This window comes from Octodon degus, unplaced genomic scaffold (assembly GCF_000260255.1).
Source record: "Octodon degus isolate 3935 unplaced genomic scaffold, OctDeg1.0 scaffold00033, whole genome shotgun sequence".
Classification (NCBI taxonomy): Eukaryota; Metazoa; Chordata; class Mammalia; order Rodentia; family Octodontidae; genus Octodon; species Octodon degus.
In genome coordinates, this window is record NW_004524609.1 from 15,277,706 (window position 1) to 15,292,392 (window position 14,687).

The window sequence follows — 14,687 nt, forward strand, 5'->3', positions numbered from 1 at the left end:
ATACCAAATTATTAATAGAAACAAGTGAAACATCCAACAAATAGGGCAATAGTTAATCCAATTACAGAACATCACCTTGATGTATCAGATAATCATTAAAGATAATTAGTTAAAACTAGCTATGTGTGGTGGCACACGCCTGTAATCCCAGCACTTAGGCTAAGGGAAGAGGATCATTGTAAGTTTGAGACCAGCCTGGGCTATAAAGAGAGTTCAAGGCCAGCCTGAACTGCATAGTGAGACCCTGTCTCAAAAAGCTAAAAAAAAAAGTAGTAAAACTAATATGGAAAATGGTAACATGTTATAGTATTAAGGCCCTTACAATACAGCATTATAAAAATGTATGAATAGTTATAAAACTTAGACAAGATCTACACTTGCCATAATGAGGAATTCCAGTTATTTAGGTTAGGAATAGAGATCCAACTCAGTAAGACCCCATCTCAAAATAAAATAAAAAGGGGGCCGGTGAGACAGCTCAGTAGAATAAGTGCTTCCCTGGCAAAGTGCAATGGCCTGAGTTCAATCCCTGGTTCTGCTAAAAATAAATAAATAATAAAATAAAATGGGCTATGAGTATAGTTTGGTAGTAGAACACTCCAGGGATCAATCTCCAAAACTGCCCCCTCCAAAAAAAAAAAAAAAAAAACCCTGTCAAACTAAATAAAGAGTAAATTAAAGAAGCCCTTATTAAAGTAAAGGAAAAAACTTTTAATATTTCATTGTAAGTAATTAGTAAGTGTTTTGCTAAAAATGTCAGAATAGTAACTCTACGAAACATGGCTAGAAATGAGAGCAAGAACTCTTTAAAGATTTCCTGCAAAGGATATAATATGGCATTGTTTATAGCATCCTAAGAATTTTAAAAAGTTGCTTGGGGAAAATATGCCTATTCTCAGTCTTCAAACCAAAGAGAATTATTTCCCAAGGCTCTTTACCTATAGATAATGAAAACACTTAATTCTTACAGTAAAGACCACTGATGAGCTTTGCCGAAAGCTGTTTAAAAACAGCTCTTCCCTCTAGGCAATAGCACAATCCCAAAACTTCCTTTAGCAAAAAACTGTAAAGGCACCCCCTCACACCTATAGGTACACATCTCTGTCTTTTGTTTTAATCCTGACTACAGCTGTGTAAGAATGCAGAAAGGACATGTATTTCAGACAATCCTGTAACTATACTAGATTTTTAGCTGAGCTCTGAGACAGTTTAAACAGTTTTGAACAGCAGACAAACATTTCTCATTTATTATGGTTATATTCATGTGACTTAATGTCCCTGACTTACCACTTCTTATCAGAAGTTTTGCATCGAGTAACATTAATAAACTATCAGCCAGTGTGGTGGCACATGCCTGTACTCCCAGCACTCTGGGAGGCTGAAGCAGTAGGACTGCATGTTCCAGCCTAGCCTGGGCAACTGAGCAAGACTCTGTTTCAAAACTTTAAAAAAAAAAAGGGTGGGGGGAATGAAGTTAGTGGGTAGACTCTAGTTTCACTCCCCAGTACTGCAAAACACAAACAAGCAAAACAAAGCCAAGTATGATGGCGCACACCTGTAATCCCAGGACTGGAGAGGCTGAGGCAAGAGAATAGCCATGAATTTGAGGCCAACCAAGGCTGTAAATTCAATCAAGACCAGTCTGGACTACATAGGGAAACCCTTATCTCAAAAAAACAAAAACAAAACAAACAAACAACAAAACCAAATTAAAAAGATTAAAACCCCAGTCATTAACGAAACAAACTAACTCCCAAGCAGAACACTTAAACAAAAACCTGAAAGAGTACAAGTAAAGGGGTTGGGGAGATGGCCCCAGTAGAATAAGTGCTTCCCTGGCAAGCACAAGGGCCTGAGTTCAATCCCCGGTTCTACCAAAAAAAAAAAAAAAAAAGTACAAGTAAAATACTTAGCTTAGTACAAGTACTTACTAAGCATTCAATACATTATATTGTAACTTATAAAGAGGAGCCATTCAAATGCTCCCCTGTACAAATGAAGACAGGATTCTGTGTTATGTCAACATCACACCTTTCATACTACTTCATTAAATAGGCACTGTGATCTACTATTTTGATTTTTTTTTTTTAGTAATATAGTAAAACTCACTATTTGAAGATGTCCCCTTTGACATATTTTAGTATCTCTGAAATCCATCTCATAATCTCTTAGTTGGTAGAAAATGTTTTTCCTAGATGGCACTACATACACCGAAACAAACATCCTCATGTCTACATTTTTAAATGTTTGCAAACTTTCTTAGAATGGCTTTTTTTTTTTTTTTTTAATACCAGGGATTAAAAAAAAACAAAAAACAAAACAAAAAAAAAAAAACAGGGATTGAATTTACTTGCACTGGCCAGGCAAGCACTTATTCCACTGAGCTATCTCCCCAGCCCTGTAACCTGAATTATTAGAAGTATATTACTGTGTCTTCCCATGTTCTGACAAATAATTCCAAGCCACCACTGGAAAAGATTGTATTGATACAAACTCCACAGACATATGGAGGCAGTACTCATGTCCTTACACCATAGCCAGGGGGGCCTGCCCCATAGCTCAGTTATTTAAGCGCCTGCTTCAACAAAGCAGTCAGGCTCAGGCTGCTGTGGTTCGATCCTCACAACTCAAGCCAGCCAAACCTGCCCTGAAAGCATTCTGAACCAGCCAAAAGAAAAAATCCTTACATCCTAGCCAACAAAGGATGGGTGTCAATTTTTATCATTCTGCTAATCTCACACATAAAATGACCTCTTTTTATATTTAAATTTGTTTTGTTTTGTTTTGAGACATGGTCTTGCTATGCAGTTCAGGCTGGCCTAGAATTATCTATGTAGCCCAGGCTGTCCTCAAACTCTTTGCAAACCTCCTGTCTCAGCCTCTCATGTGCTAGGACTACAAGTATGCACTGAAAGAATCTTATTTTAGGCAGGAAGTCCAGTGAGTCAATGGATGGTTGCAATGCCTGAGGGGTGAATAAAGCAGAATTACTGCATTTCTAGCTTACTTGTACCTGACAGATAAAGAATCTACATATATTTTAGAGGAGCCACTGCACCCAGACCTAAGATCAAAATTCCAGCTTTGCCACATGCTAGCTGTGTGAACCTGAGCAAGTCTTAACTTTTGAGCCTTTTTGAGTTTTAAGATGGGCTAGCAGTGTCAATTTTTCAGTGCCCAAGGCTAGGAATAATGTGAAACTCAGTAGCACAGTAAATGTTCCATAAATGGCAGCTATTCAATGGTGACTTCAATCTACAATTTTAAGGAAGTAAAACAGGAAAGACCCCAAAGGATCACTGTATTTCCTTATTTATTTCTTTCTCCAAAAGAGGGGAAGACTGATGCTTAGCCAGTCCCCTCCAGTCCTGTAGAGGAACTGAAAGTTCATTCTCAGCACCTATATTATATGCAATAGTCCATTCAGCTGATAAAACAAATATAGTAAAAAAAAGACAAAGTGATTTCCTTCGAGAAAACTCAAGTCATTTCTTAAAGATTAAATGAATCATTAGCAAGACTGACAAGAATTTTTACCAACAGGTGCTTATACATTGATACTAGCATTTTTAAAGAGTAAAGAAAAACACCCCACCTCTTACTTCTTGAGACTGGAAGCTCAAACACCTGAAATGAGATCTGCACACTGAAATTCAGCACTTTTAGCTGCAATGAAGGGTCCAGCTCTCAAATATCATAATCCATGTTCATTCTTTGCTCAGTTACATAGGAAACTTATTCAAATGCCTCTAGATAATATGCAGAAATCCCATGATCTTTTCCTTTCAGTACTTCTCAATCACTGTTGGGTATTCCTAATACCCAATATCTATGCAGGTGCTTAAGCTCACACCTGACTCCTCCTCACAATTCTTCTGGCTCCAGGCCTTTATTCTCCCCCCCCCCCCAGGCTTTCACTTTTGCAATCTATTATGTACACTAGACTCTTCAGCAGCAAAAACCCTTCTAAGGCTTCTTCTTAAGGACCAGGTCAGCTGGTCCCTTGCTGGGGCTTTTCTTTCCTGACTGCAACTTTACCATCTTGATTATATCACAGTCTAAATCCTTATATGGCAGTCTAGAACTGTATTGTCTTCCTATCTCAAACAACCAGCATAACTTCCCCTACCCTAAATGTCCTCTCTTCACCAAGCCATCTTGTCCATCTCACAGGGAGAATTTACATCTCAACTTTTGCACACACATCCTTCTGATGCCAGCTCTTACCAACCTCTTTTTTTCCCTACTCTAGCAATTAGTGTACAACATAATTCTTTTATTATTATTATTTATGAATTTGGTACAAGGTCTCACTACACTGCTTGGATTCATAGTGATCCTCGTGCTTTCAGCCTCCCCAGCAATGGGATTACATGCGTGCGCCACCATGCCCAGACACAGTCGCCAGCTCAGCACACCTCAGGGGTGGGGCTGGTGTGGTATGCAGGATCAGGGATGGAACCCTGGTCACTGTGCGTGCCAAAGCAGGCACTTTATTCTGTTGAGCTATCATGCCAGCCCTGTACAATATAATTCTGACATTTTATCAAATACCAGTTCACTACAGAGAAAGAACAATTGTGTGATCCTGGCTACATCATTTAATCTCTGTGGACCATAACTTCTTTATACGTAAAATAATAAAAGTGTAAGTTAAAAGATTTTTTCAAAGGTCTTTTCCACTCTATAAATCCTACAAAGTAACATACTTCTCCCTACTGTTTTATATGTTAATCTCCTTTCACTTAGAAGATTCTAGAGCTGCTGAAGGAAGAAAGTACATTTTACACTTCTTTCTCAGTCTTTTTTGGCGGAACCAGGGACTGAACTCAGGCCCTAGCATTCATCAGGGAAGCACTTATTCCACTGAGCCATCTCCCCGGCCCTCTTTCTCAGTTCTTAAAGCAACTGATCCCAGGATCTGGTTCAAGGAAGTACTAAGTTAAGTGTGACAATGAAATAGGCCAAGCAACACCACAGACAAGAGGACACTGTAAATAGCCAAAAGTAACACAAGACCTATTTCTCAAGTAGATTCAGGAAGTTGTAAAGGTAGTGAGTCCCTGCTAGAGAAGATATCTAAGTGATGCAGGCAAGGGCAGATCCTTTCTAGAGCTGAAAAAAGCAGGAGGCCAGCTCTAGAACGGAAAGAGCACAGGTTTTAATTGCTATGTAGCACTATTTGCCCTGCACACACCCTTACACAGCAGCTGCAACTCAGGTAAACTCAGGCAGTTTTATGTGACCTGGGGTAAACTATTCAGGGTTGTTTTTGTTTTTTGATACTCAGAAACAAAATTCAGGGCCTTGCCAATGCTAGGCAAGCTCTCTACCATTGAGCTACATCCCCAACCTGTTATCCAGGAGTACTGTCAGTGGAAAACTGTGGGACTATCTCAAGCCTGTGCTACTTTTAATGAGCATGGAATAGTAAATGCATTTACAGCTATGTAAGAATTGAAGCCTGTAAGGGAAGTCCTTCCATTTTAAAGCCCCAGTGCCTTTCCTCCCCTTCACCAAGAAAAACCCAGGCTTATACCAGAGGGAAAGTAAAGAAGAGCTCTTTTCTCAGGGTTGTAGCAGGCCACTGTGTAGACAGAGAGTAAGGAAAAGTAATCAGGCGTGGTGGCACATGCCTGGAACCTCGGCACTTGGAAGGCTGAGACAGAAGGATCATTACAAGTTTGAGGCTACAGAGTCGGTTCAAGTCCAGACTGAATTATATAATGAGAGCCATGTCTCAGAAAAACAAGAGAGCCAGAGAGATAGGTCAGTGGCATAAGCACCTGTCTGGCAAGTGCAAGGTCCTAAGTTTGATCATTGGTACTGCCAAAGTTAAAAAAAAAGGGGGGGGGGGGAGAAGGAAAAGAAAAACAAAAAAGGAAAGTGTCTGCTGGACAGTAGTCAACATTAAAGGTTAATTAGGAACTCAAGATTCTGAGAGGATGCAATCCCTGTGAACTCTAGTCAGAGCCATTATCTTGAAATGAAGAGCATTCCATACCCATATGCATAGGTCTTCTTCAAGGGAAGGCAAACAAATATATTTCTATTTTAATCAAAGTTAATCTGGTCAATGGTATCCCAGCCACTTCTACACATGGTTCAGTTTACAGCTAACATCCTAGAGAGTTATCAAATTACATCAAAGCCAGTCAAATGTGACTGGTTTCCTCCTTGAAGCAAATGAGGAAAAACTGTTGTTTTTTTTTTTAAACTAACAACTCTTAATGCATGTCCCTCCTAACTATTATGAGACAAAGGGCAGCTACCGTATTAACACTTTTTTTTTTGGAGTAAGGCCCACAAGATTACTAACAAACAGTTTAATGGCCACTGTTCAAAAGAAATAACAGCATGACTTCATATCCTAGTTATCTACCAAATTGGAAAGAAGCAAGTATATGTATTTTTCTCTCCCTAATGAATTATCTGGGAAAAAAATGTGAGCATTCTGATTCACTTTCTTGGGGGGGGGGGAGTGTTACACAGTATCACACTCCCTTATGGAATGGGAAAGATTCTAAACTGGTTCCAAATCTGAATGATTTAAAGAACTGATAAAATGTTCACAGTCTTAAATCTAGGACAAATTTCTCCAGGTAACTTCAGCAATTAAGGAACAATGTTGTCTAAAAATAGATTTAAAATTCTTTTATTTAATTTGTTGATTTCATGCTAAAAATGCACTGGGAGAAAAAGATACATTACTATTCTTTCAGGTTCAAGTTTTTAAGGTAAGCTTAAAGAAGGAGAGAAGAGACTTGGCCCTAAAAGAATTTTGTACATGCTACAAATGTTGAGTAGCCAGTCTTACTATATCACAAATGGGTCATCTGCTGAAAACAGCAATCACTCACCAACGCCACAGAGTAACTTAGTAATCTAAGTTATCCTTTCTCTGACTTCTAGCTCTCTAAGAAACAGAAGATACAGTACAGCACATGACTTTTTAAAACTTACAGCTCCATCTGCATCCCTTATGAGCTTTTCAGTATCACCTTCTATGAAATTCAACCTACATTTCTAACATCATGAAATGACTCCAGGTAACTTCAGAGAACTCCATACCTTGGGCATTACAGGCAAGGTAAAACCTAAAAAAAGTTCTTTATATAGTTCTTTCTATAAAGCATATTTTCACTTCTTGTTTTTTGAAACAGTCTCATCATATTGTCTTGCCATGAACTCACCATGTACCCTAGGCTCTCTTCAAACTCTGAATCCTCCTGTGTCAGCCTCCTGAGTACTGGGATTACAGTCATGCACTAGCCTGCCTGGAACAGTTTTGTTTTCTTCCTCTTAAATTGCTTTCTTTCTCTATAAAGTCTATGAATTGCTTTCATTCAAGGGTACTAAGCAAATGTCTAGCAAATTCCAACAACTGAATCAAGGCTCCAAGTAAAGAATATCAAGACTTAGAGACACAGTTGAGCTTTTCCTCAGTTGTAGTTAATATACTCTTCAATAACACCCTGTAAAGATAAATTACATATCCAAATGAGGAAACTGCTCTAATCAACTGAGTGGACAACATAACTAACAGTGCCAGGTGGGGAGCGAATGCTCATGTAAATAGCAGGACTCAAAATAAGCTGCAAACTATGAAGAAGCTTATTTCTAAACTGTCACCAGATTTCTTATATACAATTATATTTTAATAGATCAACTGCTCAAGTTTCTCTTAAGAAAATCAAAATTTGACCTGCACAATAGCAAACTGAACCTTATTATTTACAACTTCATTAGTTTTTTCCACAAAGAATAAAAATACACTGAGGTTCTTTAATGAGTTTTGGCATATACTTTTAATAACATCTCTAAACCAGGAAAATTAATTTCTAAACTACCAAGATCATATTACAAAATGCAAAATCTTTTTGGTTCTATAAATTAAGGCTAAATATTTCAAGTTTAGGTCTTTAAAAAAAATCCTTTTTTATTATAAGCTCTATAAAGTAAATCAGTCTATTCACACCCTTCCTTTCTACAATCTTACTACTTTGAAATATTACTAGTATCAACAAACAGAAATACTCTGGGCAGCCACACAAAGGCAGTTAAAGACCACACATCATATTAACTCTAAGTCATACTGAATATTCTACCCAGCATCTATCACAAGCTACACAACAGTTCAAACCTGATACTAAATGTTAAAAAGTGTGTGATGAAAAAAGAACAAGTGCAGGTTCTTTTGTGTTACCACAGTGAAAGAAGGTAAAGACGCACAAGAAGAGGTGACCTCAGCATTGTGCTTGGCATCAACACTTACCTTGAGGATGTCCCCCCTTTTGAAGCTCAGCTCATCGTCTGCAGTAGCTTTGAAGTCATATTTGGCAATGGCTTCCATTCTGAGCGATGCTCAGTGCTCAGCAGCCTGAAGCACGGGGAAGGGAGTCTTCCCTGCTGAAGCAACCTAGCTCTCTGGCTCAGTCTCACTTCTCTTCTGGATCTACTCCTGCACGCAGAGAAGCACAATGCCACCCTGAATCAGAAGAGGGATGATTAGGAGAAGTGGCCCGGATCCACAGCAGCCCCGCCCTGCCAATCCGCCAGTGGTCCCAGCCCCCCACGCCCCCTGGCTCCTCTCGGCTCAGCCCTCCTCCTCCCTTCAAGGCAATAGCCTGGCTCTCCTTCTTCCTCTTTTTAGCCTCAGCCCCCAGGCGACTGACAGGCCCGGCGGCCAATGGCAAAAGCTGCTTGAGCTATTCCAGAACACACTTCCTCTTCCCTCCCACTGAGTATGCTTGGTGTGCGGAGTACGGAACCGGCTGGAGTCCCGGTCAGTCTCCACCTTTCCTCAGGCAGCCCTCACACTTCTTCCTGAGTTCCTAATGCAGTACACAGAAGGGTCCAACCTGAGCGCTGTACCCTTCTCAGTTAAACAAGCCTATCTCTCTGCCTTCTCCCCAACAATGTTTCTTAGCTTCCTGTGAACACTGCCTTTCCTACTCCTAGGTTGGAAGCAAGCCAGACAGACTTCAGTCTCATGCTGCTTTAACTCTCTTCTCAGAGCTCACTACCATGAGCACCAGTGGATTCCCCTTTCCACCTCCAAACTGTGATCGTTAATTCAAGCCACCAGAGAAAGATACTAAGCTGGGGGCTCTTTGACAGTAAATTGTGCTTACATAGGCTCCCTCTTCCCCTGAAAATCCCCAAAACTTCGGCATTTACCTCTAGTCCTGAAAATAAGCTGAACATTCCAGAAATAGCCTCTACATTATTTCCAGCTAGCCTAAACACCACAGCTGAGGTTGTAATCTATACTTGGAAAGAATTCCTTTTAAAGAATCCAAATTGCCAAATCTCTAGCGTGGGGGAAGAAAGTCAGGGACTGGTGTCATAAGGTCACACTGAAGGCACAGTTACCCGAGCATAGCTTTTCTCAGAAGAAAAAGGTAAACTCTGCATTCCGCAGGTGGGAGATTAGGTCATGATGGGGTAGGAGTGCAACCACTACTGTAGTGAAGAGTCTCCCCACCAAGCACACTGGACACAACTGTGACCTTCGCACACGTAAGGGAAAAATAAAGCCCTGTTCTTGTTTTCCTACATGTTAAACAAAAGCAGAAAACAAGGACATTGGCAGAATAAGGGCAGATTATTTATAACGGCACCTTTCTTAGAAACAATATCTAGCAGATCATTTGAGGAGCATGAATAACTGTTATTCTTTTGTTCTAAAGTTAATAATTACGGCATTAGTCAAGCACAACTACAAACAGAATAGGCACTAAACCAACAAAGAATATTCAGATTAGTTCAGAGTATTACGCAGAAGAAATCAAAGGTAAGAAGTCCTTCCAGTAAATTCTGAAAGCCAAACATTCTGCTACAGGTTAATAAACCAAACCAATGTTTACTCTTTCAGGCCATACCTAAGCTATTCTATGTAGTGCTGGCTCTAAAGAGGAAGAGTCCCAGTAAGTATTTTATAAATATTTTTTAAACATAGAAAAATTAGTCTGGGACAGGGAATGCAGCTCAGTAGCATAAATGCCTGCTTGGCAAGCAGAAGAAAGAGAAATTAGTCTGCATATTTATATTTATGTATTTTTTGGTATCCTTTACTTATACTCTATAGGGGTATGTGTGTGTGTGCACACACACAGGGTCTCAACTACACAGCTTGGACTCAGTGATCCTATTTTCTGCCTCTCTCATGCTGAGATTACAGGTGTGCAACAGCCCGCCCAGACTCAATCCCCACCTCAGCGCACCCGGAGGGCAGGCTGGCGTGGCATGTGGTGCCAGGGATGGAACCCTGGCCCCTGCACTTGCCTAAGCAATACAGTTTTTAAATTAAACTAATCCATATACGTAACTTTAAAAGTCAAGAGTATGAAACAGTTTACAAGCAGTTCCCTACCAATACCTGCATGCAATTAACTATCCTATTTTGTTTCTAGCCTTCTCTTCATACTTATAGTACTTCCAAACAATATCTTTCTGTTGCTTTTTCTCAGTTTATTTCAATGATTATTCCCTAAAAAGTGAAGATTTAGCTGTCCCTACCCAGTCAATTTCCCCCATCATATCACACTAGTATTATACATCCCATTCTTAGCAAAAGTCATGTAAATAGTAATATGTTATAAAATACTGTTCAACCAGGTGAGGTGGTACACACCTGTAATCCCAGCTTTCAGTCTGGGTTACAAAATGAGCTGAAAGCCGGCCTGAACTGCATAGTGAGACCCTCTCTCAAAAAGGCAAAAATAAATACTGTTCATTGATAATTTAAATAATGTACATTTAAATACTGTACACCACAATCAACCTTTCTCTTTTGTATACTCTTTCAATTTTCTCAAGCATTAACAACTGCTGTTGGGGCTGGGGAGATGGCTCAGTAGAAAAAGCGCTTCCCTGGCAAGCACAAGGGCCTGAGTTCAATCCCCAGTTCTGCCAAAAACAAACAAACAAACAAACAAACAAACAAACAAATAACTGCTGTTTCTTTTTTTAACTTGGCTAGTTTCTAGTACAGACATTTTTACCCTTTTTATACCAAATGTTGTAAAATCCCTTTCTTTCTTTTTTTTTTTTTTTTTTTTTTGCGGAACCGGGGATTGAACCCAGGCCCTTGAGCTTGCCAGGGAAGCACTTATTCCACTGAGCCATCTCCCTGGCCCCTGTAAAATCTCTACTAAATGCAAAGATATCCTATTCATTTTAACTGGTTCCCAGGACAAATTGTTGACACTATGTCAATGTTAAGAAGCCAAAAAAAAAAACAGATTTGAAAAAAATCAGAAACCCAAAGCACTGCCACTGCCAATATACCATATAGTAACAGAGCATAAACTTTTATGTCACTCAGAATTTAGGACACCATAATTTTACAGCAGTAGCATAAAAGCCAAGATCGTTCGTAACATTCCCTTTCTTCAATTTATCTACCACAGGTTTCAGAGCCAAAGCTTACAGCTCAACAGCATAAGTGCCTGCCTGGCAATTGGCAAACACAAGACTTGGGTTTGATCCCCAGTACCCTCCACCAAAATAATTTGAATAACAGAGGTGGAAGCTTAAAAATGATTAATCCTCTAGGAAATTGTAATTATTCAAGCACTTATTCAAATAACTAGTGCTGTATTTTCTGTGGGATTTGTTTGCTTTATTTTATTTTATTTTATTTTTTTGTATTTTAGGGAAGGGTCTACAGGGTGTTTAGGGTCTCACTACTAGATTGGACTAATAGTGATCTGCCTGTTTATAGCCTCCCAAGAGCTGGGATTTCAGGTGGGTGCCACCACGACCAGTCTCAGTTGCCCTCTCAGTGGGCCCTGGGGGTGGGGCCAGCACAGCAGGCCCAGAGATGGAAGCAGCAGCCCCTGTGCCTGCCTGTAAGTGCTTTAATCTGCTGAGGTATTTGGCTGGCCCTTTGCTTGATTTTTTTTTTTTTTTTTTTTTTTTTGCAGTCCCAGGGATTGAACTCGGGTGCTTGATTATTTTTGAGAAAGAACCTTGCCATATAGTTCAGGCTGGCTTTGCCCCAGGCTGGCCTAGAACTTGCAGCAATCCTGCCTCAGTCTCCTCAGTTCTGGGAATACAGGTGTGTACCACCATGCTAGGACAAACTATTGCTTTGTGAGATAGTCTAACAGGAAATTAAGTCAATATTTAAATGGCCATGCAAAATCTTATTTAGAAAATTCAAAGAGGTCAATTTATTAGGTTGCATGCAGAAAAAGAATTCAAAACTTCCATTAAAAAGAAAAAAAAAATCACTACCCTATATACATACACTACTAATTACTAACAGGAAGAAATCTGAAGATAAGTACAAAGCACAGTACAATTCTGGGGAGGGGTGCTGTGGATTGAACCCAAGGCCTTACACATAATAATCACTCTTTTTACCACTGAGCTACATTCTCAGTCCTTGCCCAACATTTTTTTTTTTTGGACAAAATCTTACAGACTGGTCTTAAACTCACTATAGGGGCCGGGGAGATGGCTCAGTGGAATAAGTGCTTCCCTGGCAAGCTCAAGGGCCTGGGTTCAATCCCTGGTTCCGCAAAAATAAATAAATAAATAAATAAATAAATAAATAAATAAAACAACTCACTATGTAACCAGGCTGGCCTGAACTCCCAGAAATCAGGCTTGTAAGGGCTGGGATTATAGGTGCACATGACTGCACCCCACAATAGATTTTTTTTTTTTTTAAAATTTTGGGTGGAACTGGGGATTGAACTCAGATCCCTGTGCTTGCCAGGGAAGCGCTTATTCTACTGAGCCATCTCCCCGGCCCCAGTAGATTTTAATAGAGGTTGCCATTTCTTCCAAGAAAATGAAGTGGCAATACATTTAATACTGCTACCTCATGAGAGTATCTCCAAACTGTTATCACCCACCTTAGGAAGGGTAACTATAGCTTTAATTATTCATTTCAAATAATAAACATTGTATCTGAATATGTAGTGTCCTGAAAGTATTTAAAGATTTTACTCTATTTCCACTTAATTATCTTCTCAAATTCACAGAAAATAAAACACACGACACTTACTGAGCCACTTTTTTTTTTTTTTTTTAATGTATTTAGTTCACTGTCTACAGGGTCTTACTACACAGATCAGACTTACGGTGATCCACCTCTTTTCAGCCTCCCAAGCGCTGGATTATTCATGTACCTCCTGCCCTGTCTCAACTGCAGTCTCAGTGAGCCCCACAGTCGGGGCCAGGAGGGCAGAGATGAACCCTGGTCCCTGAAGTCCCTGCGTCTGCCTAAGCAGGTGCTGCAATCCGCTGCGCTATCTGGCCAGCCCTAGCCACTGTTATATTGGTGTTGAGTCTGCATGGTCACTAGAGGAAGGTTATTGTAACTCATTCAGTAATGATCTTGCTGGTTACAGTTATAATTCTGGATAAACCTTTTAAACAAGATCCAGTTTCCTGATCTGTAAAATGGGATAATAATTACCTTATAGGTCCAACTGCGCATTATATTAGGTAATACAGATAATACATGTGAAGTGCTTTGAACACAGCCTGACACAACTCAAATTTAAAATGTTACTCTATTTAGTCAAGGATGGTGGCACACAGTGAGGCAAAAGGGCTGCAAGGTCTTGACCAGCCTGGGAAATTTATCAAGACCCTGTCTCCAGGACAGGACAGGTCAGGACAGGACAGGACAGGCTCAGTGTGAAGGCTCAGGATTCGATCCCCAGTTGCCACTAAACACTAAGCAAACAAATAAATGCAAACTAAGATAATAAGATTTCTTCTACATACTCATTGGATTTTTTTTTTTTTTTTTTTTTTAATACAGGGTCTCACTATGCTGTTTGAACTCATAGTGATTCTCTTGTCTCAGCCTCCCCAGCACCAGGATTACAGGCTTGTATTACCATGCCTGTTTCTGGGCCAGCATAGCATGCAGTACTGGGGAGCAAAGTTGGGACATTACCCTTGCCAGGCAGGTGCTTAGAGCGTTGAGCTATCTCCCCAGCCCTAGAAAATTTTTTTAAGATTTATAATATCAAGTCTCTGAAATACTTTGGGTAAACAGATTCACCCTATCAGACATTCATTCATCAACACTTTAAATAATTACTTGTCTACTTTCTGCCAGGCAATATGGCTCAATATACAGAAACATCAGGGGGCTGGGGAGATGGCTCAGTGGAATAAGCGCTTGCCTGGCAAGTGCAAGGGCCTGAGTTTAATCCCCGGTTCTGCAAAAAAAAAGAAAAAAAAGAAAGAAAGAAACATCAATAGTCCATACTGTAGCTGGGAATTAATTAACTCAATCTTTCTGGAAAGGGGCTGGGTATTCAGTGGCACAAGCAGCTGCCTCGCAAGTATAAGGGCCTCAGTTTGAGTCACAGCACCAAAAAAAAAAAAAAAAACGAGAGAGAGAGAGAGAGAGAGAGAGAGAGAGAGAGAGAGAGAGAAAAAAAAAAAAAAAAAAAAACAGAACAACTTTCTGGAAAGCACAGTAATTTGGTAAAATCTAAAAATAAATTTTCTTGATTAAGCAATGCCACTTCACAAATTTCTCACTGAAATGATATACAATATACATAAGCACTGTGCAAAATATATACACCTGATCAATATCCATTAGCTTTATTTTTTTGTTTTGTGCTGGGGAGATAGCTCAGTGGAATAAGCGCTTGCCTGACAAGCACAAGGGCCTGAGTTCAATCCCCGGTTCTGCCAAAAAAAAA

At 39.8% G+C, this 14,687-nt stretch overlaps 1 protein-coding gene across 2 annotated transcripts in view; it reads right to left on the minus strand.

Annotated features, from left to right (window-relative positions):
• The window catches only part of Grb2 (growth factor receptor bound protein 2), a 91,425-nt gene that overhangs the window by 67,921 nt on the left and 8,817 nt on the right, over positions 1-14,687 (minus strand). For both annotated transcript variants that reach the window (XM_023714041.1, XM_004630100.3), the window contains exon 2: positions 8,276-8,488. In XM_023714041.1, coding sequence (XP_023569809.1) covers positions 8,276-8,353 — 78 coding nt within the window. In that variant the 5' untranslated portion in view covers positions 8,354-8,488. The remainder of the gene's footprint in view (positions 1-8,275; positions 8,489-14,687) is intronic.